We start from the raw sequence: 26,720 nt of genomic DNA, 5'->3' as shown, positions 1-26,720 counted from the left end.
TTGGTGAATTCTTTGGAACACATTTTTCAAAGATGGGGTAGTTAACTCGCAGGAACAAAGAAAGGGTTTCCAGTTGACAGCAGTAGAGAAATATGAATTCACTTAAAAAATTGCTGCAAACTGAGGTCACACCTGTACTCTAAAGATAGAAAAATTTCAAATTAAATGCAAAAATAATTTTTAAAAAATTGGCAATCCTGACCAAGCTAGGCCATCACTGATTGATATTTATGTGCATTCCCTTTGGTACAAATGGAACCCAGAGGATCCAGCCAAAGGGGATTTTCAAGCTATTTGTACCATCTGTCATGATGTTTTGCAAGACATACTCATGGGACACCTGAGATTGCACTCTAGGAAGTGAAGCTGACCACCACTTCTCTCAAGAGAACAACTGTTCAGTGGTTCCCTGTAAGGACAGAGGTGACAACACTGCTTTGAAGCTACAAGTCAGACTCTGGCATATCTGACATGTTGGCCATTATGTAACCAATGCCGTAACGACCATTGGGAGCGGTATCCACTGTTGGAGACCCAGTCTGTTTTCGGTATATATTTTTGCCGAAATTTGGAGAGGGCACCTCACTCGGACTCTTCCCATGAATCAGACTGGTATCATCTCCCTCAAGATTCACAGGCTCTTTTATGATGCGCCCTCTTTTGTAGGAAACAGCTGCCAAGCTACCAGAGCTGTCATCAATAAGGTTGCACCGGCGAATCACGTAGACTACTGGGACAGGGAGCATAGCCAGAATAATCAGAGATATGCAGACAATCAGCCCCCATGTTGGGTAGTTCTGGAATTCCTCTGTTGCCTGTACGGTCCAAGAAAAATGTCATAAAGATTAGTGAATCTGCCTGCCATAAAGCCAACACTTCCATTGCCTCCACCAAATTTTAAGCACCCTTAATAGTCTCTTTCCCAAAATTATCCTGAATCCCAATTTCTTCCAAGATTTTAGACTTCCACAAAAGATTTGGTCTTGTTTCTGAAGCTAGTTTTTACATTAGGGGTTCACCACTCTATTTTTGTTTTCCAGTGTTAGGTTTGATACTGCACAGTCCTGTGCATGAACTGTTTGCTGCAGCCTTCGGTTCTCTTAACTTGTTCATTCATTCATGCCTTTTACACATCTACATTGCTGTTGACAAAATGCTGCCAAAGATCCATCTTGCTGGGATGGTATAATGATCAGAGCCCCATGCAGGTGTTGTATCTTTCACAACTTGTGGTCTTGCAGGCAGTTTGGCCTATAATCCCCATCAGCCCCAGCCAGCAGAGCCAATGGTAAATAATGCTAGGAGATGCATTCCTGCAAAATATGGAGGGCTACAAGTTGCCCATTCTTGCTCCATACTGTTAACATCACACATAGAGATAGTGGGCCTGTGCGTGCTAGCTCCTTTCCTGCATCTTTTGCTGGCCACCCACACTGGCCACATGCTAGGGGAAAGTTCTGAAGTGACAAAGCCTGATGAATATGTATAGGCTGTTCCCATGAGCTGGAAAGTAAGAGCATCAGGGTCTAGCTTGTCAAGCCCCAGCAGCCTATGCATACACGGCCTATTTCCCCACCTCAGACTTTCTCCAACGTATGGATGCAGGGGCTGCCGTTGGCATGCTTCAAGATGGAAGGCGCAGGACTAGCACCCATAGCCACACTCTTTCTACCTGCAATATAGTTTGCATGGAGAGCATAACTCCAGTGTTGGGCTTGGATCAAGATTCTTTTTTGCATCATGTTCCCTCGATACGCATATGGACACACGTGCACTGAAAAACCACAACACAGAAAGTACATGGATGTGATTGTATGTGTGACTGCGTGAAGTGTCCTTTTCTCCTTTGTTTTTGACAATGCTGTGTCAGTGCTCACATCCACACTGATAATGGTGAGAAGTGGGAGTGGCGGGGCAGAGATGAAAGTGTCCTGACGGAACTTATGCCGCATCACACAGCAAAATTATGACTAGATTATGTAACTAATTTGAGCAATTCTGCTAAAGTAAGATTCAGGAGTGGAATATAAGGAAGAGCATACATAAATTTGAATAGTCTTGAATAATATGCTGTATTACATATACTGCTATGTTTGTACTCTTAGGACACAACCCTATGGCCTACTGACATAGTCCGGGGAGTCATAGGATTTTTTGAGTCCCTGCCCTGCCCCCTTGCAGCCAGCATCACTGCTGCCAGTCCTCACTTGGTTCATCAATGCACATAAACCTTCAAGTTCAGTCATACATGCATCGGCTATGGGGCTGACAGGACTGCAACCTTAAAGTATTGGTGGTGAGTGTTACTTTTTTAAAAATTGTCACTCACCTTCTCTTCAATCCATGCATTGTAACCTGGAGGACTTAATACCATTTGGACAACACTAGCCACCAGCAGAAATAATAAAACTATCGGGGAAATATATTTCCATGTGTAGTAATAGTACTGGTATGGAGAAAAGCCAAGCATATCTTTCAGGTCTTCCATAAACCTGGAAAAAAGGGCACATTATTGGTTCATATGAGTATGGTCTAGGGCAGAAGACAGCTAATATAAAAAGAAATCATTTATTGGCAAAAATTAAAAGAAGAATCTACCCTTTGGCGTATCGTATGAATTAATATTGAACAGCAAAAATGGAGGCCACCACTAGTGTCCCTCTGCCCTTTTGTCAAAGCACCGGCATGGCCACAATTAAACAGTGCTGGGTATTAAAACAAGTCAAGATATGTACTTACTTGTCAATCCCATAAATATAGGACATGGCAATGTTCTCCAAAATAACAACAATAAGCAGAGGCAACGTAGCTGAGTAGTCATCAAACATTGTTACGAAGTAATTACCAGACCGCTGCACAAATATTAGGCCAATGCAGAATGCAAGAAGACAGCAAATAACTGCAATAAAGCACAGGAAGAGGAAGAGGGCATCACCACACACCCACAAACATTCTGAGCTGCTACACCTTTGCCCACCACCCTCTGCATGGGACCAACTTTTCCATTTTTGCTGCTGTGCTATAAGGAAGGCCAGGGGGCTGTTCCACTATCTCTACCAATTGGAAATGGGTCAGAGCTTGTCATGCTTCTTACCCCCCAGGGTCTTCCTTCTCTCCCTTTTTGGGTACTAGAAGTGAACACATGAGCTGGCAGATGTCTTGGTTCTTGGAAAGAGAAATCTAGGGTTGAAGAGGACGTTGTGTGGCTTGCATTTCAGCATGAACCTTCCTATGGCCTCTCCAGTTCCTGCCCCACTCACTAAAAGTCACCCAAGTTATCTAAGCCAGGTGTGAAAACATCTACAGATGTTCTACCCTGGCCACATAGATGACCAGATCATTCTACACCATTGTCTGTGCCATTGTCATAAACAAAGAATGCTGTTAGTCATGGTTTGGAATATCAGAGTAGAAATATTCCTTTATTTGCAACCCTGTAGCAAGGGGAGCAGCTGTAATTGAAAAGAGCACTCCGACCATATAGGGGTGCCACCTTAAGAGAGATGCCATCTTAAATGACATTTCTCCCTTTGAACTTGTCTCAAGTTCCTATTGAATCATGAAATTTGAAGAAGGGCCTCTCTAAGATTTTCCATGATAAGCTCATTATAAGGTTTTAAAGTTGTTTATATTTTATATTGTATTTTTAGGTATTTTTAGGTCTTCTGGGAGTGCAGGATTTTGCACTAATGCTTGTTATCTTGCTTATATTAGGCAAAATGACGTGTGGGGTGTGTGTGCATGCGTGCACACGCGCATGTGTATGTCCAGATAAATGTACTCAAAATGCTTATACATTTTGATAGCACTTTTTTTTTTCAACACAGTGAAACAGAAATTCTTTGAAAAGAACTTAAGATAGAAAAATTGGGAGCAATTGGAAACAACAGATTTATCCATGCCAAGTGGCAACTCTTTAATTTTAAGTATTATCTCTAGAAAGTGATTTCAAGCTGGGTGTGAACAGAGCTTCTCAATTTAAAAAGAACATGAGCACCAACAACCCATGAAATAGTTCTGTCCAGGCTGCCACTGCTAGGCATAATATGCAAAGCATGGGTTTGAAAAGAAAGACCTGGAGATTTAGCATTATGGGGTCTTTGAATGATGGGTCTCGTTTCAAAATCTGGGACTCACATTCCTCTTTACATACATGAATATGACCCCAGTGTTTCTGTGTATCATTTAACCTCTGAAGCATAACATCTGCAAATTTTGCCAGCACATTTAATGAAATAAGTTCATCCTGCTGGTGAATTGGAAATATTATTCTAATGTATCCACATTGGTCATTTTGAAATAAGTTTTCATTAGGGGCTGCAAGAAGAATGTGGGCTGTGTCAAATAGCCCTAAACTTGTTGTCTATTGCTGATTTACTATGAAACATTTGGAGCAAGCAAATATTGTCATGATTCCCCTACGCCAGTGATGGCAAACCTGTTAGAGACCGAGTGCCCAAACTGCAACCCAAAACCCACTTATTAATCGCAACATGCCAACACTGTAATAAAACGTGAATACTGAGGTTTTAGTTTAGAAAAAACAACTCACAGCCAGTCCAAGCAAATACACACACACACACGTACGCGCGCGTGCGTGCGCACACACACACACACACACCTTGGCAGCACACTGACAGGCCATCTGAAAGCTCAGACGAGTTGCAGCTAATGAGTTGCGGCTTGTGACATCATCACCTGGTGCCGCTAGTCCTTTCTGAGCATGCGCATGGCCCCTATGTGTGCAGTTATCTGATGCTCGGCTGCTGGGGTGATGCCGGGGTGACTTGGCTTGCATGCCAACAGAGAGGGCTCTGCTTGCCCACTGCAGCACACATGCCATAGGTTTGCCACACTGTCCTATGCCATGGCCACATATGACTCTCAGTTCTGTTCCCCGAATACAAGTTATATCTCTGTATCATGTATATGTGGTCGGGGGGGGGGGGGGGGGCAGGGAGAAGTAACACTTGCAAATACAGAAGTTTGAGCAAGTAATGACTGATTGTCCTGAAAATAGAAAATTCCATCTTAGCTGTAGGGAAAATTTCTGGATGCATCAATGCATCCACCAAACTGCAAGCCTTACATCTTGAAAGAAAACAGATCTTTGTCATGAGCCTTTCTGCCTAGAATTTAGGGCAAGAGAGGAGCATCAACTCACCGGTCAAAATTTCTTTTCTCACTTTGAAGGTGTCAACTATAGGTGTTGTGATTCCTTCAATGGTTCCAAACATGCTGCCGAGTCCCAGGTTGACCAGCATGAGGAAAAACATCACTGACCAGAAAGGAGCAGCAGGGAAGTGTGTCATGGCTTCTGTAAAGGCAATGAAAGCTAAGCCGGTTCCTTGAACAGCCTGTCAAGAATAAATCCAAATGATTACAAATGGGTGGGAAGGGAGAGCACAATCCAAGGAGGGAGGGCAAGCTCACTCACATGAGAAACAACACAACCATAAGGAGTAATCTTTGAATTTCACACTGTGTTCTTCACACTGTGTTTCACAGTGTGTTCTTCAGAAATGCACATCCATGAACAGGAATTTGTGCTTCTGTCAGGATGAATTGTACCTACTGCACCATCAGAAATTATATCCAGCTTTGTTAATATAAAAACTGTCTAGTTTTTCTACTTCTGTTTGTACACCAACCAAGGTATGTTTTGCCAAATGACTGAAACAATTCTGAGTAACAAATGGATTTTAGATTTTCAAGCATAAGGATTCAACCATTGTCTGTTGATTGTTATAGGTACAGTTTCATATGAAATGTGGAACCACCACATAATTTGCTAGATCTGCTTTGGGCACTACTTTTGAGAAAAGGCAGGATATACACAAAATAATTAATACATAATAAAATAATGAATGCTTACTGTAATTTCTCAAAGCCTCTGATTCCATAAAAACCAAGGGTCCATGCGGTCCCACATGCCATTTGCACAATGGCGAGCCAGCTGTCCATGGGAAAGCCACAAACAGGACATGAGTGCAATAGCACCATCCTTGCCCATGCTCCCCAGCAAGTGGTGCACATAGGTAAAAGTCCTTTGATATTGGAAATAGCAGATAGCCACATGGACTGTTAGTCTTTGCTAGCCTCATCCTACTTGAATTTGCCCAATGTTCTTTGCAAAGCATCCAAAGAAAAGCCATCTCCTCCAAACTCATCTTAAGACGCTGACCATGCAGCCTTCACAATTTGAACATCAAGTTATCACATTCCCTCCTCCCCCATCTTCCCTTCCTCCATTCTGGTTTTATGTAATATCCTGCCTGAGACCTGAAAATCTCAATGGAAATCTTACATTTTGTTAACCGTTGGTGTAATGTGGCATAATCAGTTATCCTAAGTAGCTACACTGATGTAGATTTGGGATTTGTCCTATGACCAAATTAGCATATTGTATTAAAAGGCAGCACTAATGCATTCTCTGGAAAAACAACCCTTACCCCCCGCCAGCAGCCATTCTTCAGATGTTCATTTAACACATCTTCAGAGCCATAGAGGCCACCCGTGCATAAAGCTGTACATGCAAGAGAACTATGTGAAGGTTTGGGGACCATGGGCTTTCTGGGCAACAGAGCTTTGTACAGATGTTCCAATAATTATATATAGGTTTGGGGGGTGAAGCTTGCCGCTACACTGCTCAAACTGCTATGCACTTTTATAAATCCTTAAATCAAACCTGTAAGGACTCCAGCTTGATGAAAGCCAGGATGGGTCACAACAGGTGGCAGTGGATCTCTAGAATCCTGCAACAACTGGCGTGGAACCGCTGTCCCAGGTAGGGTTACGAAGGTTACTATTGACATAACTGTATCAGCCCTGGCTTCTGTTCATGCAGGTTATCCTATTCTAGGAAACATATACATCATGACATTGCCCCACTGCAAGTCATTCCACCCTATCTTTAAGCCTGATTTACTGGTACAGACAGTGGTGCTTATTCTGTACACCACCTTACATTGACACCACATAGAGTCTCCAGATATGGGATATATGAGATTTGAATGGAACTGGACAGAACAAAAATGGAAGCATATATTTTTAGGCAGCTGATTCAGTGTTCTCAATGGACTCAGAAGAGCCTGTTGGAAGTGAATTGCAATATTGTTCTGCATTGATGCATTAGTCACTAATGTGTCATGAAGAATCACTCTAACCTTGTTTAGTTCATCTTCAATCTGGCAGGGTTTTAGACCAAGGGGAAACTCTTCTTCTTTTACTTTCTGGATGATATAGTAAAGTATATTATAATCTTCTGCTGAAATGCTTGATAAATTAATATGATGAGGTATTATAGTCCTGCTAAGATTGCCAACACTTAGAAGGTTAACAATCTTTTCAGAATTTCTGTAAAACAGAAAGCAAAACAAATGCATATGTTCAATTCTGGGAATTCCTAAATGAAATATACAATAAAAATGGATAAAGAAATAAATAATCATACTGGGTAATGCATTTCTCATTTATGATATTTGCTTTGAAGCCCAGAACGGCAAACACCACCAAAGTTGCCAGCACAGAAGTGAAAAAATTGATGAAGGACACCAGAACCGCATCGAAATGGCAGTTGTTGTCTCTCTTGTTGTAGCTTGAAAAGGCAATGACTCCACCAAATCCAAGCCCTAAGGCAAAGAACACCTGAGTAGCAGCTTCTCTCCAGACTTTGGGCTCCAGCATTATTTCAAGCTGTTTGAAATTAGACACAATATACATCAGCTACAAAATACAGCAATTCTCCTAAATGGAGAAGCAACAAATAAGACACCCCTTAATTCTAAACTCAAAGGTAAGAATTAAATCAGTCCAAAACTGAATTGAAATCTGCCACTGGATTATTTATGATGCGCTTTTCTATCTGTATTACACATTGGTGAGCATATACAAGCATGTGTTGATCTAAAATGGGTATTTTTGCTTGATAATTCCCCCCAATCAATAGTTTTTGAGCATAGTTATGTTAACAATCAGCAAAAAAATAATTTATATGATTAAATAACACTGTTGATCACCACAATAGAAGTGTGAGAACTATCATTCAGTAACTATCATTCAGTAACTTTTTAAAAAAATTACCTTACTTTTCTTTCAGTGAAAAATTTGGCATATATCTTACACAAAATGGGCAACATTTGTAACTTTTGGAATGTCAAATTAGTTTAGGGCTTCTTTTATTTTTATCTAATTCTGTCTTCAAGAATGTCTTATAGGAGATATGAAAGTAGCTAATCTTGCACTGGGAATATAAACCTTACTCTGTGAAAGTCAATGAAACAGAACCATTTGTTAGCTGATTTCTGTCCCTGACTACTCAGAAGTAAGTCTTACTGAATTTTGTTGGGCTAACTTGCACAAAGTGCGTACAGAATTTTCAATATATTTTAGATGTCAGAAGTACTATTATTTCAATTAACAAAGACCACTGAAATAGTATATCATTTCATTATTTCTATTGCCAGTCATAATTTTTCTATTAAAACCAACCATTTTTGTTTTACTATAATTTCCAAATATCACAGATTTGCACTAAAGATTATTCTGCAAAAATGTATTGTATAATATGACACATTAAACAGAAAGATTTTTTCTGTAGAAAAGAAAGTGCCTCAGATAAAAATCCCTGCATACAGTCATAGCATTGATTTCTCACTAGATGGCAGTAGCTATACATTTTTCGTTCTTCTGATTTTCCACTGATGGGTAACATGAAAAATGGGTTTCTCTTGACCAAACACATGAGCCTTCCCTGTTTGTAGTTCCAAATGTGAACATGAGAATACATCTAGTGAAAACATTTGCAAATTAGTGAACTAATGCTCATATTCAATTTTCAGAATTTTTTCCATTCAATTTAAACAGACTCCTAAGTCTGCACACATTTCTCAAACAGCCCAGCAGGAGCCTATGGAGAAAATGTGCACAACTCTGAAAATGTGTGCTAATATGGGGATTCAATCAGTGTTTGGCCCAATTTTCCTGCAAACAAGCAGCAAATCTGAATGTAAACTGGGTGTGAGACAAGCCATGAAATGATATTCAGAGAATCTTGGACAGCTTGAAAAACACTTCTGTTTGTCTATCCCTATTTCCACCCACATGTTAAACCAGATTCCCTTCCCTTCCCTTTCCTTTCCTTTCCTTTCCTTTCCTTTCCTTTCCTTTCCTTTCCTTTCCTTTCCTTTCATTAAAACATTTGTATCTCATCCTACATGAGAAATTCAATCGGTCCCTGGCTTTGAAACAATTAGTCATGCCCTGGAAAAGTTCTTTGTAAGTGTTTTGTCCTAAATACAGGTCATAATTGCCACTGATTCCAGTAGAACTCATTTCCCTCTGCGTCAAGCCGAGCAATAACAGTCATGATCTGATTAAAAACAAAAATGTGGATTTAAGGGTGCAGTCACATATACACTCCCTTGGAAGCAAACCTCACTGTGGGAATCAGCTCTGAGTCAGCATGCATGCAATGCTGGGGAAAGGAAGGTCCACTGCTCAGTGAAAGAGCAGGTGCTTTGCAACAAAAAGGGGCCAGGTTCAATACCAGGCATCTCCAGGTAGGGCAGGCAAAGATTCCTCTCAGAAATGCAGAAAGCTTCTGCAGTTAATGTAGACCAGGCTTCCCCAGTCCAGTACTTCCAGATGCATTAAAGGATAACTGCCATCATCCCCAGCATGATTGGACATGCTGCTTGGGGATGCTGCATCTGGGGGGCACCAGGCAGGGCAAGGCGGGTACAGTCATCCTCTCAGCTAAATAGACCGATGGTCTGACTCTGTGCAGGACAGCTTCCTGGGACCAGACGATAGGCTGCAATCAATGGGCTGCACATCTTGTGCATGTCAAAGGACACCAAGATACTGTTGGGAATTGCTGGCCATGATACTGCAATGTCATCTTCGAAATGCAATGGCTTGCATCTTGTTATGCTGACACAGTTCCTGCTGATCATTTCAGTAGCAGTTGGCAGTGTCTGGCAAGAGAGTAATCTGCAGATTTTCCCTTTTCCTTCCATTAGCTGGGCCTTTTGTATTTTAAAACAAAGTTATTGTTAAAACCACACGAATTGCAACTTTCTGAAATAGTATTAAGTGTATGTTCTGTTTAAATGCTGTTGTTATTGTTGTTTTTCTTTTTTCAACCTTGTAACACAAGAGTGGCATTGCTTACAGAACAGAGGTGGGTAATCTATGGACTTGCAGATGTCATTGGATTGCACCTCCTAGCCCCAGCTAGCTTGCTTAGTGGTCAGGGATTATAGGAATTGCAGTTCAACAACATCTATAGAACCACAGCTTGCCTGGACCTGCTTCAAACCTTATCTACAGTAGTACTTCTAAGTATTAAGGCTAAATAAGAAACATTACAATTTCGGTCTTGTTCACACATTCAGCCCTACACTGAGTTAATTTCCAGAAATCTGACATTACTTGAGGAAGCTCCTACAGGAACCAATTAATATTAAAGAAGATTCAGTCCCAAGACCAGATCTAGGAAGAACAGTTATAATTGCTGGGATTGTTGTAGAAAAAGGTGAGTAAAGAGGGATGTGAAAGAGATATATGAAATTATGCATGGTGTGGAGAATAGGGAGACCTTTTTCCCTCACTCATAATAATGGAACTTGGAGTCCTCCCAGGAAGCTGTTCAGTGAGAGATTTGGGATAGAAAAAAGAAAGGCTTGCTTCACACTTCTTCATTATGGAATTGCCTTCCACAAGGTATAGTAATGACTACCAATTTGGATGAATTTAAGAAGGGGTTATACAGATTCATGGAGGCTAAGGCTATCATCTCTACTGACCCTAATGGCTGTGTGTGACTTCCAATATCAGAGGCAGGATGGTTAAACACACCAGTTTGCTGGCAGACATTGCTCTCATGTGCTGCTTGTATGTTTCTGCTGGAGAGCTGATTGTCCCTGTGTGACCAGAATGTTGGGCTAGGGTTAGGGTTAGGGCCTCTGCTCTGATCCAGAACCTCCGCTCTGATCCAGTATGGCTGATCATATGTTTTTATCTCCTACGGTTGCTACTGAGCTAGAGATTTGATCCATTCTTTCCCTCCTAATCCTGGGTATACCAAGGGTGAGAAGCAAGTGAGTGGTGTAGCAAGACAGAGGGGAAGGATTAGCTACCGCAGGATGCACTGCTAGAAGTAGGTACCACAGCATTTTTTCAAGGAAGTATTTTACCCAAGGGTTTAAGAATTGTTAACAGCTTTGATTCCCCAGAGATGATCCCTTCTTTTGTCAACCCAAGACTGCCTAAGACAGTCTACATACACAACTAATGCAAAGTTATCCAAGATTTGCAGAGAGCAAATAGGCTCATTTACTGTTACTGGTCCTCCTACTCAAAGTGATCCACAAGATTGCAGTTCAGTCTAAGCACTTGAGACTCTTGTGTGACTCTTCCTAAATCCTTTAATCATCCTCTGGCTTGGTTTTCCATTATTAAGATGTCAGTAATACTTCCAGACTTCTGTAATGTATTTGTTTTCAAGGAAGGGAGTGTCTGCCTAACAGAGATTTGTAACTACATAGTATAAGCAATCTATGGGACTTATGGATTTTCCCCAGAGAAACACTCATGTGGTTGCACATTGTGTAACATTCCAAAAATACTGGAAGCAGCATGCTGTACTATCAGGAATGATTGCTAATGCCACAGGAAGCTAACACTTGCTATCGCAACAGGATATTCACTGAAAGTATCCCTTCCAGGATCGGAAAACTCAGCAGAACTTACAGAAGGGAGTTCCACTCATTTAACCTGATGTCATTTTGGTTAGTTTCTGAGGTTGCGGCATCAAGAGCTGATTTTGTGGTGTATTGCTATTCCAATATTTTTCACATTGGCATTGCTAGGAACAGATACTGCTGGAACATTTATGAATCTGCTTCAGCATCCCAAAATCTGTCTAAGCACCCCAAAACCTAACCCAAAAAATCATCTTATTGACTCTAGCAAAGGGGAGTTCAACTCAAGCTTCTGTTGGATCCTTACAATACATACACTCTAGAAATACTTTCTTTTAATTTACCAATGTTATTGAAAGGCTCAGGATCCTTTAGCTCTGCCCTACAGAAGACAAGAGTGGCTTCCTTCTGCCTGACACTGTCATATAAAACTTATTTCCTTATTAATATCAATGGCTTTTCATATGGGGGGGAGCCACACACGTGTACACATGCATGTAGCTGGACTGTGGACTACAGAACATATGCTTGCCCTTTTTTCGTCTTTGGAAAAGTTTGTGAAATTATTAGCTAATTGGATTTTGGCATGCTTAAGACACTTCCATAAATGTTCCAGCACTGTCTATTCTTATCAGTGTCTATTCCTACCATTGGACAAGCAATACAACACAAAACTGGCCCTTGATGCCACAATCTCAGAAACTAACCAAAATGACACAAGATCAGCTCAGTGGTGCTTCCTTCGGCAAGTTCACCTGGTTTTTTTATGTTCTGCTCCATGTCCTCAGACATGAATCCAGAGAGATGTGGATCGAGTCAGTTCATATCTCCCTGGAGCCATGACATTCCTGGGGTGACCTTGGGCCAATCACTGTCCCTCAGCCTGCCTCACAAGCCCGTTGTTAAATTAAAATATGGTGTGGAGGTGATACAGACTGTCACCAAGCCTCTTAGGGGAAGTATGGGATAAAAAGTATCATAAATAAATTGTCAAGCTCAGTTTCCAAGGTGTCTTTTCTTTTCCATCCAGGACCGCAAAGTAAGCATGGGTGCATAGATGCATAAATGCTATACACATGTGCACAAGCACTGCACATGTTGCTTCCCTGCAGTCTCACCACACTCTGCTAAGGAATGGGTCTGAATCAAGCAGCCAGCATATGCAAATAGTGCCATTTTGGTGGGGAAACCACTAGTCTTTATGGGCAGAAGATCGGTTTTAAAGGCGTAAAGGAGATGAGGACATGTATTTTCTTTAATTAATGGAGCTACTATTATATTTCATGGCAAATACACAACTACATGGAAGAATTCTTGATTGTAACATAATCTGATCCCAGAGTAAGAGCTGGTACAAACATTCAAGCAAAAAACACAAAAGCAAAAACAAAAGCACCAAGACTAGCAAATATAATTAGCAGAAACCAAGTACATACCTTAGGAGTAAACATATGACGAATACCATCCAGTGAACCATTTAAGAGTAGCCCTCTGATTAGAAAGCATATAAGTACCACATAAGGAAAAAGAGAGCTAAAATACATTATCTGAAAAATATGGAAAGAAATGTTTTTAAAAGCCATTAGTGGCCCTTATCTCTTACTGTCTAACCACATCTGCTTAGGTTTCTGCTAAGAAACTAAGCTCATCTCAGAAAGTATTCACAGTCAACAAATTCTGTGTTGGCATAAGAGATCTGTAAAACTGAGGGTTCAGTGCAACCTCACACAAGTGGAAGTCCACTCATGTGGCAGGATTTCTCCATCTTTGCCTTTCCACTGCAGCTCACCCAAGTCTGTTCCACAACCCACCAGAACAGATGGGCTTCTGTGCAGAAGTTCAGGGAAATCTGTCTCACCTGGAGCTTCCTCCTCCCAATTACTCAAAATAATATTCCACTAATATTCCATTTTGTTTTCCTTTTGAAATAAGAAATTCTTTATTTTGAAGATGGACTACATTGAAACACATAGTATCACCAGAAACTCAGCTCTGCCCCTATAAGAAAGGGCTTGCCATGTGACAGGTATGAGAGCCCACAATTGTACTCTGCCATGAGGAATATGCAATCTGAAACTGCTAGACCTATCTAGAGTCTTTGCTGGCTTTGGCATTCTTTGGAGCTCAGCACTGCGATTCTGCTGGAACACTGGAAAGGAAAGAATTACTCCATCACATCAATGTAGCTGCAAATCATATCTAGCATCAAGAATGTGCTCTTTGCCCTTGTCTTATCTACTTTCTCATCCAAAACTAATTACATCAGTGCAAACAAGGGCTAACACAAGCCATAGTCTTTTGAGGGACTGAAGATCTGAAGCAGGATTGCAGACTGGGGTTATAAGGGAACAATGTTTTCATTTTACTATGGTTTTCATAAGGGGGCACATAAAGTGTAGCTACAGTTAACACAAGGATGGGGACTAATATTATTCCGGCGGAGAATTAAGTATCTGGGAGGTGATTCACAGGTTTTTGGGTTACAACTTACACAACTCATGATTCCCTTTCTCCAATGAAAAGACAAAATATTGCTTCCAATCAGAGACAGGAAATCTTTGAGTCTAGCCCATTATGCAGGATGTAGTTCTGTGCTGAAGTCCTTAAATCTTACAAGCAGGGACTGGAAAAGACTGGATTCCTTATAACTCTGTTTATTTTTTCATTCTACTCCTGCTGGTAGAATGATGTTAATGAGGTGTGCTACTTTGCTTTTTGATCCTTATCTTGGCTTGGACAAACCGTGCATCAGAATTTGCTATATTTTGAAAATGTTATTGCTGAAATAAGAGATTAATAACTGTGACACCACAATCCCTTCTACATAAACATAAAGATAAAAGCCAGAAACAAGTTTGTATGAAAGCACAACTCTTTTGGGGCCTTTTTGGTAGTGGCCCCACAACTGCATTCCCTCAGGAAATAAATTTAGGCTCAGCTTTGGAAAAAGTTAAGCGTATTCTTAGGATGTTTTTATCTCAGTTTACTTTTTAGGAACTTTTTAATGAACTACTATTTTAATTGCTAATGATCATTTTAAGTCTATGTAATGCTGCTTTGATTTGATGAACATATGACTAGCATTGTGTTTTCAAGAAATTGTGTACACTGCCTTAGGAAGGCGACTGTGCCTCAGAGTTAGAAACTATCAGAACTTATTTAATAAATCTATAAATATTACATGTTAGTAAGTTCTATGAAAGTAAGAGATACTTCTGAGCAAACATGTTAGGTTTGCACAGCACAGCTACCAATCTTGGAAACTGAAATGAAGTTTGTGGAAGAAGTTTCCTGTGGATCATGATCATCTTAAGAGAAAGTTGTGCGGGGGGGGGGGGGGGAATCCTTTTTCACTACTGGTATTATTAGACCACATTATCATGATTCAGTCTTCTTGCCTTAAGGCAAGGAGGTCATGATGAGAATTCCCATGTAAGTATCTGCACTCAGCTTCAATACTCCACTCTGTGAACACATCTCATATTTGATTGACAAGCCAGAACCAATTGCAGGTGAAGAACAAGAGTAGGAATTAAGGTAGAGTGTATATAATTTCAGTTGCAAACACCTGTTGTGTGATCTGGAATGTGTCACAGCCAGAGTCCATCAAAGAAAGTGTGCTATCTATATATTCCATATAGAGTACTTCCCACTTCCCATGCTGAAGAACCCAAAATGCTAGCCCTGGACTGTAAACATGGTATCAAAGAAAGAGTAAGTGTGTTTGCACCTGTCTTTTGTTGCCTATAACTAAGCATTAGGGAAGGCATTTCAGCAACAAGAACGCAGCAAATGATGGACAAATGAAATAGGAATGGGATGCAGCTAAGTGAGGATCCCAATGGCCAGATCAGGTCCCCAGACAGGTGGAAGCAGGAGTAGGTGCACAGGCCTGAGGTTCAGCACCTCTGATGCACACTACCTCATCTGTAGACCACCTGAAAGACTGAAACCCAGAGTGTGTCCTTGTGCAACTTTGGGGTGTCTTCTTCAGCTATGGCACCCTGACAAACTCCCTTGAAAATACAGCTTGTCAAGTTGATCGTTTCATGAGCTCAGTCCAGATCCAGAAAGCGGAAACTCAGATTTAGAAAGAGATGCAGTTCCAAACAGAAAATACTCAGCCAACTGGCAGTCTCATGTGTGTCTACATGTGTGTGTTTTCTCTTTTAATTATGGGTTGAATGTAATTATAAGCATTATCTTCTGCAAGTGAAAACAAAAGAGAGTTCTCATACCACAACACTCCCTCCCTCCCTCCCTCCCTCCCTCCTTCCCTCTCTTCCTCCCTTTACCCGAGGATAGCTTTTCTATTTAATAAAGTTGATATACTAACATTACTCCATGTGAGATTACAAAAAAGCAGGTGAGTCATGGCTTGTGGCTCATGCAGACTTTATGGGAGGGTAGACAAACGGGTGTGGTGGATCAGACCTTAGCTGTGAGGAAGACCTGAAAGGGAAATACTCACTTTGCCTGAAGACTGGATACCTTTAATCATTGCCAGGCACACCATAACCCATGCAGCCAGTAAGCAGATGGTCATTTTCCAGTTTAAACCTCCACTTTCTGAGATAGAGCTGGAAATATTGAGTGCTTCTCTGTACCAATAATAAGTTGTAGCTGAGCTTTTTTCACATTCTGGCTCCACAACTGACCAAAAAAGCAAAGAAAAGCAGTAATCCAAAATATTCATCACAGCCTAAATAGGAAACAGTGCATCCACAGTTCTCTGAGGCAACCAAAGCAGTCCTAAACCAGTTCCTACACTTTGCTATCACTATTTTTTTCCTGTGAGGAAATCATAGGTTCTTGCATGAGGGGGTTACAGTAGAATAATGTGGTTATCTATCAGCATCCAGATGTTTGGAGACAAAAAATAGAAGGGAAATACAGTTGGGTGAATGGAAGGATGGACAAACAGTGTGTGAGTGTGTGTTAGAGCAGGAGAAACCATGGCATGTTGAAATTCAGCAGGAAGGGGACCATGAAAGAGGTGGGTTGATAACATGGTGGAGAGTAAGGATAATGGTGAATGAGATGACAATCTGAAGTGAAAATGGGATAGGATCAAGAAACATGTAGAGGCTCTCTAACTCATCAAGTAGGGTGGGGAAAAGGAAAGCACCGAAGCGCAAGTAGAAGAAGAGAGGGCAGGGAGAGGCAGAAATGGAAAGATCAAAGTTGATTGTTTCAGTTTTAGCTGGAGAAGAATGCAAAATCTTAAGCCAACAAAAGGGAGTGGTGCAGATCTACAATAAATGTAGAAGAGTGGTTTTCAGAATTGTAGAATTGGCATGACCAGACAAGTATAATACTGTAGTTAGGCCAGGTAGGTGGCAGATGAGGAAGGAGGAGATGGATTTATAGTGGCAACACCAACTCTTTCGTAGTCCTTTGGAGGTGCTCAGCATCATGAAAACCTGAATGGAGATACTAAATGCAGGAAGAGAATTTGTGTCAATTGTGGTTAAGTTATGGAGTTGTGAATGCTCTACAATGATTGTATCAAGAACATCTAACCTTACACAAGTTTATTCACAAGTGAACCCCATGCAGTTCAATAGCATCCACTCTCAGGTAAATCTCAGGCAACTACAGCTTCAAATTACTTTGAATGTACATAATGCAGTTTTTGTAATGAATATGTATATGATAGCATTTTCTCAAACAGCTTAAGATGTTGAAATTCTGTATTCTGTAACTTGCTGGAAAATTGATATGACATTTAGGAAAATGTGAAGACATTTTCTGACAAAGGGTTTTTTCACCCTTTGCTTTCAAGCAACCCTTTGGCCCCTGAACAATGTCTAGGGCACCACAGGATGCTTTGCAACACCTAATCCCGGGAAGAAAACTGAGTTCCAATCTTAAAAGGAAGCCCTGGTTCTGGATCTCTCCTGCCCTTCTCTAGCTTTCCCCACCTATGCAGAAGGCTGTGCAGCAGCTCCTTGTTCCGAGTCACAGGCAGTGGCTTGCTGGTGCTTGGGGCAGGGAGGGGACAACCATCTGTGGGAGCCAAAGGCCTCTCACGCCTGCCCTCGCACTGGAGTACGTGCCAGTCAGATACACCCAGAGGCCCAGTCACAACTTGTTTCCAAAGAGGGGTGACATGTGTATAAAAATATCAGTTGTTCCTCCCAACCTGCATGGTTCTTGCCAGCAGGACATTGGGCAGGTGGACCAATTGGATGGACAGACTGTCAGGATTACAAACGTTTCCTTTAGGAAGAATATTCAGGCCTGTTCCTGCAGGCAATTTCCATTCCATGAGACTCTATTAGAAATACTCTGCAATGTGTGGCTTGAGGATTGTAGCCAAAGGCTGTGATCCTACTTCAGTCAAGTAAATACAATCTTTGCCATTGAACTAAGCAGAAGATAAAGTTCGGCCAAACATGTTGATCCTTTTCTTGAACCATATAAGGTGCCTTATACAAGAAAAGTCCATTGTTTTACTGCAATAATTGTATGTACTTGGATAATCTGACTACAGAAGAGCAACAGTAAAGCTAGCAAGCTTCTTATCGAGAAAGTTTCTGCAACTTTTCAAAATTGCCTATTTACCTTCTTCAGGCAAAGGGAAAAAAATACTACTGGAAAAGCAATTAAGATTTGTTTCTCTTATTATTTGGAGATCAAAGCATGCGGTCATCAAGAGATAATTAAAGCCTAGAGACAGATTGCACTTCATAGTGCTTCATGATATGCCAGAATGTGATTATTTCATTATGGCTCTGAACAATTGCCTAATTCCTGTTGATATATGAATAGACAAAATATAGTCTGATTATTCACAGGTATTTCACTTATCCTCCCTGGTTTTCTCTTGCTTAGTATTTAAGAAAACAGCATGACTGTAACAATGAAATAATTAGTGTAACATTTAATCTGAATTTATTTACAAACTTTGTTTTAGTGGAAATGTTGACATTGTTACGGAAAATGTTTGGCATATAGCATCTAAAGGTTTCAAAACTTACACCTTTTTGTTTCAAATGGACCCAAGTGCTATTATTAAAATAAGGAAAATAACCTTAGAATGCACAATTAATTTTTGCTTTGGAGATTCAATTCATCTGTTTCTACTTTTAGCATTTTAGATTCAAGAAGACTCAACCTCAAATATTATGATTATGGTTGCTGTAAGAGCAGCCATGGACTGTAGGATATAATGAATTCCCCTCTCAAGTCATGGCTATGACTTTGGGAGAAGAAATACAAATAGGGATTTTCCCATCCTCTTCCCAGCCACCATGGAAAACCCTACAGTAGTTTCTCATCCAAGGATGCAAAAGACTGATCTGGGTGGGATTGGAGGCCAAACAGGTTCTCAATGGAGCAGCCGAAGCCTGGAGTCTCTGCCACTGCTTCCACTCTATCTCAGCTGGACTTAAAATCACACTCCTAGAGACTTCTCCGAACAGATGCAATCCATCCCTTCCCCTGCACTGAACTGCATTTTTTTAAAAAAACTACACATTTGTATATAAGATACATTTTGATGTAATGGATGATTAGGAGGATGGCTGGATAAGTCATTTAAAAGTCTTGTTTCGAGAATAATTTGCCTGACATTAAATTCTCTGTCGGATCCATAACATCATGCCCCTGCTTTATGTTCATAGTGGCTGCTGATGGATTGAGGCATGTACGGGCATTCAAATGGTCAGAGTACAGTCAGTACTCCACATTTGAAAAGGTTAGGGGCAAAAGACCCCTGCAAAATGGGAAAACCATTAACATCTCTACCTACCCAAACCTTAACTCTTAATACTGTTGATTACATGTGTATTGGTAGCTGCATTATAATTACCTCTTTCACAATTTGAATAATGTTTAGCTTAAAACGAGACCTGATATGCCAGAGTGCGGCCTGCTCCAAGGGAGCTTGTCTTGGGTCATGAGTCTTATGTGCGCCCACAGGCAGAGATTCCATCCATGATTTTACTTTCATGGCATCATCTGCCCAATTCTAACAGGAATCCATTAAAAATTTTACAAATTGCATACAAAACCTAAAAAACTGGAAAAAGTTTGTCTGTTTTTTGTATCATTTAAAAAACCTACACAAGGGAACTGGAACAGTTGATTGCACAAGGAACCTAGTAACTGTTGAAAAAAAAATGCCAACTCAAACAGCAGAAACTTCCTGGACTTTTTTATTTTCGACTTTTTTTTCATTCAGCACACTTTTTAAACCAGATATCAAGTGTTATTGCTAAGCATAACACTGTAAAGATATTACAGGGTGTGGGGAGCTGGGGTAAAATCAACAGTTTAATTTAACAATACTGACCATTTTAGTTCCCAATAGTTGGTTGCATATTAACTACTAACCTACAGATATCTTAACCCAAACTTCAGGAAAGTATTAATACATTTTAGACTAAATTATCAGCACTCCATAACCTCTCATTTGTTTATTGCTGTTGACTCCTACAATGCAGATAAAACATTAATAAAAACATACTTTTTAAAAAAGAGAGGAAAAAGAAATATTAATGTATGCAACACTTACACGTATGCGAAGAATTTTTTACCAAAGGGCATTGGTCCCAAGGCAACGGATGCTGGAAAGACTGAGAAAAGTAAAACAAACTCCACCCAATGATGACATTATAGTAGAGGGCCACAAAAAAGCACACCTGCAGAAACAAAGCAATGCATGATTAAAAACATTTCTTCCCAATTAGGAACTGCATTCATTAGAGGTGAGCAATGCTTTTGTCCCAGATGTCTGCTGTGTTAAGCTGCAAATATACTTCTTTCTCACACATATCCACACATGCATGGCTTCTCACTCATGCTTACTCAAACAGCAAAACTTCTTGCTCTTGCATAACAGAACTGTAGTATTGTCGCTCCTAACCACCCACAACATGATGGTATACCATGAAGAAGGGGAACCACATTAGGAACAGGCGACATGGTTACTGCCACAGAGAAGTTATCTCATTTCTAGGACATCCCAGGAATTAAGCAGGAACTTTCAACCACTGCTCTAGAACTGAGGTTTGAGGAACCATACAGCCTGTTGGTAGAGCATTTTTACTCCTCCCACTTCATTCTGAAAGTGGCTTCCTGGATGATGGGTCTGGGGGAGCCAACATCCATGAAGGAATCACCCCAGCCCATTATATTGTGTTGCTTGTACAATCCTGGCATACCCATCAAATCAAATTTTTCAGGGACTGTCTCTTGGTCCAGTCCTATGATTTGACATGGCAACAAGTACTGCCTTAGGATGGGATGTGCCGAAATCTCGCTGCAGCTTTCCAGCACATATTGCTGGGTGTGCTGAATTTTTGCTGCCCTAAGCCTGACCTTCCTAGATGGCAGAGCTAGCCTTGGATCCTGATCTTGCAGTCCCCAGAACTAGTCCAGCAGCTTATTACATTCCCACAAAGAAAAAGTCCAGTTCCCACACAAAGGTGAACTGGGGCTTTGCATGGGCACTGAGGCTGAGGAGTTCCTCCACAGCCATTACTCTTGTAGCCTCAGTGCAAAACAGCAATGGAAGCATAATTGTTGCTCAGAAAAGAATACCGTGTGACTAGGAAAGCTTTATCATGGCACAGACTGAGGTTCCCACAGACCTGCAGCTCCCCATGCACTTTGCATAGGTATGTGATTTCAGAAAGTTCTTATAGGGCTATTTAGTGGCAGGTAAGACAGAGGTGGTTGTGCTTGTCCTGTTAAGAAAAAGGCAGGCTTAATTTGTCACAGGTTAGGCCACAGCAGATAAAAATGGTTTTTAACCCTGCGAGTGCATGAGCTTTTCCAAATACAGTTATGCATTAAGTTTTTTTTAATAATTTTAAATTTTCCTTTTTATTTTTTTAATAGACAGAAAAAAACATAAATACAATGCATCACAACAATGATAATATAACATAACAAAAACACAATAATAAAAAAGTAAATGATAAAGTGCCCTCACCACCCTGGAGACCAATGCTACCACCATTCACATACTATAACAATTAATAATATATAATATACTTTAATTATATCTATATCCCCTCCAGAAATTCATATAATCTTGATTGGGTTTACAGCCTTTGCCTTCTATCAGTATTGCTTTTACAAAATCTTCCCAAATTTCATTCTATTTACTTGCTTTCATTAAACCTTTCTAAATTTTTATTTCTGTCGTCAGTAGTTCTGCATTAAGGTTTAGACACTTGTAGCAAGCAGTTACTTACTATACAGCTGGCAAATCCAATTCCACCAAGTTTGGGGCTAATATAATTCCACACTCCAATGCTTCCACGACGAATTCTTTGACCCACTGAAAGCTCCAGGAAAAAAAGTGGTATTCCTATGACCACCAGCAAAATTAAATATGGCACAAGATACGCACCTGTTCAACCAAGAAGACATTGAGTAACATTAGAGTAGTGAGCTATCTTGCAGAAATAGCTATCAGAGAGGAAAATGAGCATGGTCATTAAGAAGGGCTGCAAGGGTGCCAATAGACGCAAACATTCACCAAAGCAATCAGTGAAAACAGGATCACTCCAGGACCAGTAAAACTCAGATATCGGGTAGAATGCAATAGACAGACTAAGCACACAGAGAAGTAAGAATATGCAAGTGAGATATTTGGACAAATTATTGGTGAAAATGGCTTGTGCAAAGGAGGAGGGAGAGGAGGAGGAAGATAGATTTCGTGTGTGTGTGTATTGCATTTCTCAAAACCAGGAGTGAATAACTTGTGTCCCTTCAGATGTTTTGGCCTACAATGCCCATCATGCCTCACCATCATCTATGCTGGCTAAGTCTGATGGGAACTGTAGGCCAAACATCAAAGCAAACAACCCAGTGCCCTCTCACAATCAACAGCTTCCTTGAAAGAATAATAAAAGCAGGGAGTGACTTGCACTTTGCAGGCATGCCTGGAATAGGAGATCTAGATACTCTGATCCTTGGCAAAAACTGCACTTTTGGCTCAGTAAAACATAAAGATACTGTCTAACCATAAAATGCATAACCAAAGCACACATGGAAGTGCAGAAATAAATACCTTCTGCTTTTACTATGAAGAAGCAATCCCTCCTTTCCCACTTTTAGTCTGTGTCAGGGTAGGCAACTGGAGTTCTCCAGATGTTTTGGAGTATAAATCTATAAGCCTAGGCCAGCATGACCAATGTTGAGATATCATGACATATGCATTCCAGAACATCTGGGGGATCCCAGATGACTTCTCCTGATTCATCTTTCACTTTCAAGTTTGCCTTTCCACTCAAACAGTCAAAATGTATGTCTTGTTAGCATTCACCATTTTCGTAATATTGTGAAATTGTACCAAAAATGCAAATATTTGGCAATGTTCACAGCACTATTTTCCGCAAATGCTTCCTTCATCAAAACTTTGCCAAAAATATTCAAGAGGCACAATTGTAAGCAAGTTTAGAGAGAAAAAATGTACAATTCCCAACATTGCCAAACTCAGTGCTGGGAACTATAGGCCTTCTTCATGCCTAAATTTGCATCTGATTGCAGCTTAAGTGTGTATACCATAACAGGAAGTGGTAACTTAATCAGATGCCTAACTTTTGATACCCACTTCTAAGATCTAGCTTGAAGTCCCTGTGCATCTAAAGCAGACAATTTTTCCTAATGACATGGACACTGTGGTATGTCAAAAGGAAATTCAGCTGGCCTCAAAATTCATCTTTTCAGTAGTTACCTTTAGGCATTTCCCTTTAAATGCCACTCTAAATGCTTCTGTTTGTACCATCACGTTTTATGAATTTGATTATTTTTGTCTATATAACTTTAATTTGCAGGTTCTATGCTTTGTGTTGGATATTTAGTGAGTACCTAAACATGCATGTACAGCATTAGTCTTTTTCTGTGCTCCTTTTGACAGGACAAAGATGTACATTATTAAAGTAATCTACAATATTTACAAAAGGAGTAAGCTTAACGGAATAAGGATGGTAAACATAAAAAGTGTGCTCTTATCTCTCCTGCTAAAAATGGTTTGGTTCAGATATGACATAGGGATGATCAAAACATTCTAGGATTAATGCTTTAATTTGCATTTTTCCATGGAAGATTTATAGGGTCAGGGATTATATTCCATAATTTAAAACATATAAAATATACTTTGTTTTTACACACTTTATAGGCACTGATATCTAGATGAGATTTTCTTTGCCATTTACCTTGTTTGTCAAACAACATGCTCTGCAAACATCCCTGTTTGCAGAGCTGGCAGGACGTTTCAGTAATTATGAGAAATCCAATAATTGTGAAGAACAACAGGAAGTTATAGAATGCCTGTGTGCAACTACAGGAAAAAATAATTGCCAGCAATTTGCAGTAGGAGAGGATGTTCACATTTCAATTTTATTGGAGAAATGCCAAATAAATTATAAGGGCTTGGCAATGCTCTTTGAGAGGAAAAACCCTATGGAAAGGCATTTAGCAATAAATCCTAATATTTGTGTATATTTTCTTTTCCTCTCCTTCCCTGTTTCTGGGAACTGATTCTAAGACTGAAAATCATTCTAATCTTCTCCTTCTCTGCCCCACACAGGTATAAACAATGGGCAGACTTAACATCAGATGAAGCATATCAAGGCAGCAAGCTGAGCTCCACCTCTAACTCAAAGCTGCGATCCTACACAGACCTGAAAGCAATGAAAATTGACTCTGAGCTGATACTTATGACGAGGCTTGTTTTCGAAGAAAGCATTTTGCTGTCTGTCTTTTGCTTTCACTGTGCTTTGGTAGAAGCTGCTGTTTGTGACTTAGGGACAAACTACACATTCTTCTAATCACACTGCCCTCCCCCCCCCCACCGCACCCTCATTTTCCATGGAGGATTAAAAAGAAAAAAGAAAATCTCCATTAGCAATTTCTTAGCTACAGCTGTACCTATACAAAGTGTGTTTTTGGCCTTAATTCTTTTATTTCCATTGTACCTGGGAACATTGCTGTTTTTTAACCCATCCATCTTCCAAATAATGGAAATGCTGATTATCTTAACAGTGTAAACCTATGCAGGTATAAATAAAATAATCAAATCAAACATTTTTGAGGAAATATTAAAAGCAACAAAGTTGTTCTTCATTGAAAGGGGCATATTCAGGGACTAATTGGATGCATTTAACATGCTTTTATGTATTTAACATGCCTGTTTTAAATACAAGTAACAGCCTTATGAATGGGAGATAATTATTTGGATTACAGATGAAGGCAGGGAGAGTTCAACACTTTCTTTCCCTGCTGCAAACCTGATGAAAGCCACTCCTCAGAAACTGTTGACTATCTTAGGAAGAAAGTTCCAGCAGATGCCTAAGGAGCATTTACTCCCAATACAAGCATTATCTTCCAAGGAAAGATATTAATCAGGATGCATCAGAGGAAGAAGAAAAGGTTAAGCTGTCAACCTCTTTGCACTTGCTGCATTCCAGATAATGAGCATCCCTCTCTTCAGTAGCTGCTACTTTGTTTTAGAATTTATATTCCACCCACTAATCCAAATGAATTCTCTAGGTGGATTACAGTATACACATATATTTTGCTTTTTTCTTATGAACTCAAAGTGGCTTACATCTTTCTCCTCCTTCAGTTTTATTGCCATAACAACAACCCTGTGAGATAGGTTGGGCTGACTGGCCAAAAGTCAGCCAGTTGGGTCCAAGACTGAGTCCCACTCACACACACTTAACTACCACACCACATTGGCTCATATTTTTAAAATGTGGTGCTAAAAGCAGATTTGTCTAAAGGATCTGGGAGACTACACTGATTACCACAGCAGTAAGAATGGAATAAGACAGCTTTCCCTAGTATGGTGACCTTTTTGGAACACAACTACCATAATTCCATATTACTACTGATATAACTAGGGCTTTTGAGAGTTGCAGTCTAAAATATCTTGACAAAAACATATTTGGAAAACTAAGTGCATGAGACCAACAGGGACCAGTAGTAGTGGCCTTAGGCAAAGTCAATGCATTAGTACAGAGCCTTACCGCCACCATTTTTTTGACACAGGTATGGAAATCGCCACACATTCCCCAAGCCTACGGAAAAGCCAACTTGCGCCAGAATGTACTGCAGTTTGTTGTTCCAGGCTGGTCTCTCTTCTTCTACATCAGATCCCTCTTCCACATCTACATCTTTGTCTTCTGAATCATTAACGGACAGCTCACTTTTCTTGAAAGCATCTTCGATGGAGTCTTCATTTGATAGCAGATCTTTGACTGATTCAATGACATCATCATCTATTTCTCGTTTTACCACCTTGCTGTTCTTAGGCATTTGAACAAGTTCACTTCAGATCCACTTCAATTCAGATGGGCTATCCAGCCTCAGTCAGTATCTGTTTTTTGCTAAGCCAAGAAAATGTGAGGAAAATGTCAACAAAGTCCTTTTGTGTGATGTGATTGAGATGCTTGTAATTGCTTGCTGTGTGTAATTTCTTGCTGTTAACATAAATACCTGTAAAATGGATGCATGAATATATGTTACCAGGAAAAGTTGCTTCATATTTTATCTGCAGACAAATGACAAATATGAACGTATGTGCTTCAGGACATAACAAAAATAGTTCTTTTTCCATTACTTTTATGTATACAAGCAAAAGATAAAAGGCCAATTGCTAATATTACAAACTTCTCCTGCTTCTCAACTGCATCACTCCATATAAATCTTTCAGAAGGCAAATGTTTGCTTAAAATAAAACATTTTTCCACTGACAACTGAAAGCAAGTGAGCTAACTCTGTGGTATGATCACAGTACTTTTATAAATGTACCCCAAAAGATTATTGATTTTTTTAAACAGGCACAAAATCTCATAACCAAAACACCTCAATGGAACATTCTTAGCTAAGGTTTTAAAATTGGAATGTATTGCTTTCGACATCTAAAGCTGCAATTTCTATTTTTTTTTTTTTTTTTGTATTTGTTAAACTCTCACAAAACTGATTTCACTGGCTGTTGTACAGTTCAGTTTAAAGAGTAGTCAAATAATTAATGGACATGTATAATAT

The 26,720-nt window shown here is 40.0% G+C and overlaps 1 protein-coding gene across 1 annotated transcript; it reads right to left on the bottom strand.

The window, feature by feature from the left end:
• Positions 1-443: 443 nt before the first annotated feature.
• SLC6A15 (solute carrier family 6 member 15) lies at positions 444-25,988 on the bottom strand. Its single transcript, XM_044455378.1, has 11 exons — positions 25,700-25,988; positions 21,914-22,071; positions 20,227-20,353; positions 16,177-16,358; positions 13,142-13,252; positions 7,454-7,695; positions 7,167-7,356; positions 5,165-5,357; positions 2,740-2,899; positions 2,330-2,492; positions 444-815 (listed from the first exon to the last, which is right to left on the bottom strand). Exons 1-11 carry the CDS (start codon positions 25,986-25,988, stop codon positions 444-446), a joined length of 2,187 nt encoding a protein of 728 aa, XP_044311313.1.
• Positions 25,989-26,720: the final 732 nt, after the last annotated feature.

This window comes from Varanus komodoensis, unplaced genomic scaffold, assembly GCF_004798865.1.
Source record: "Varanus komodoensis strain SLA01 unplaced genomic scaffold, ASM479886v1 scaffold8, whole genome shotgun sequence".
In the NCBI taxonomy this organism is placed as follows: Eukaryota; Metazoa; Chordata; class Lepidosauria; order Squamata; family Varanidae; genus Varanus; species Varanus komodoensis.
The sequence above is the reverse complement of the archived record's forward strand: the minus strand, read 5'-3'. Positions and strand labels throughout refer to the sequence as shown.

Excerpts from the sequence above, each read along its gene's own strand:
- SLC6A15 (XM_044455378.1), bottom strand. The coding sequence starts at position 25,988 with ATGCCTAAGAACAGCAAGGTGGTAAAACGAGAAATAGATGATGATGTC. Across the intron at positions 22,072-25,699 it reads GTGTCAAAAAAATGGTGGCG|GTGCGTATCTTGTGCCATAT; the intron begins GTAAGGCTCTGT and ends TTGGTTGAACAG. Across the intron at positions 13,253-16,176 it reads GTATCCAGTCTTCAGGCAAA|ATAATGTATTTTAGCTCTCT; the intron begins GTGAGTATTTCC and ends CATATTTTTCAG.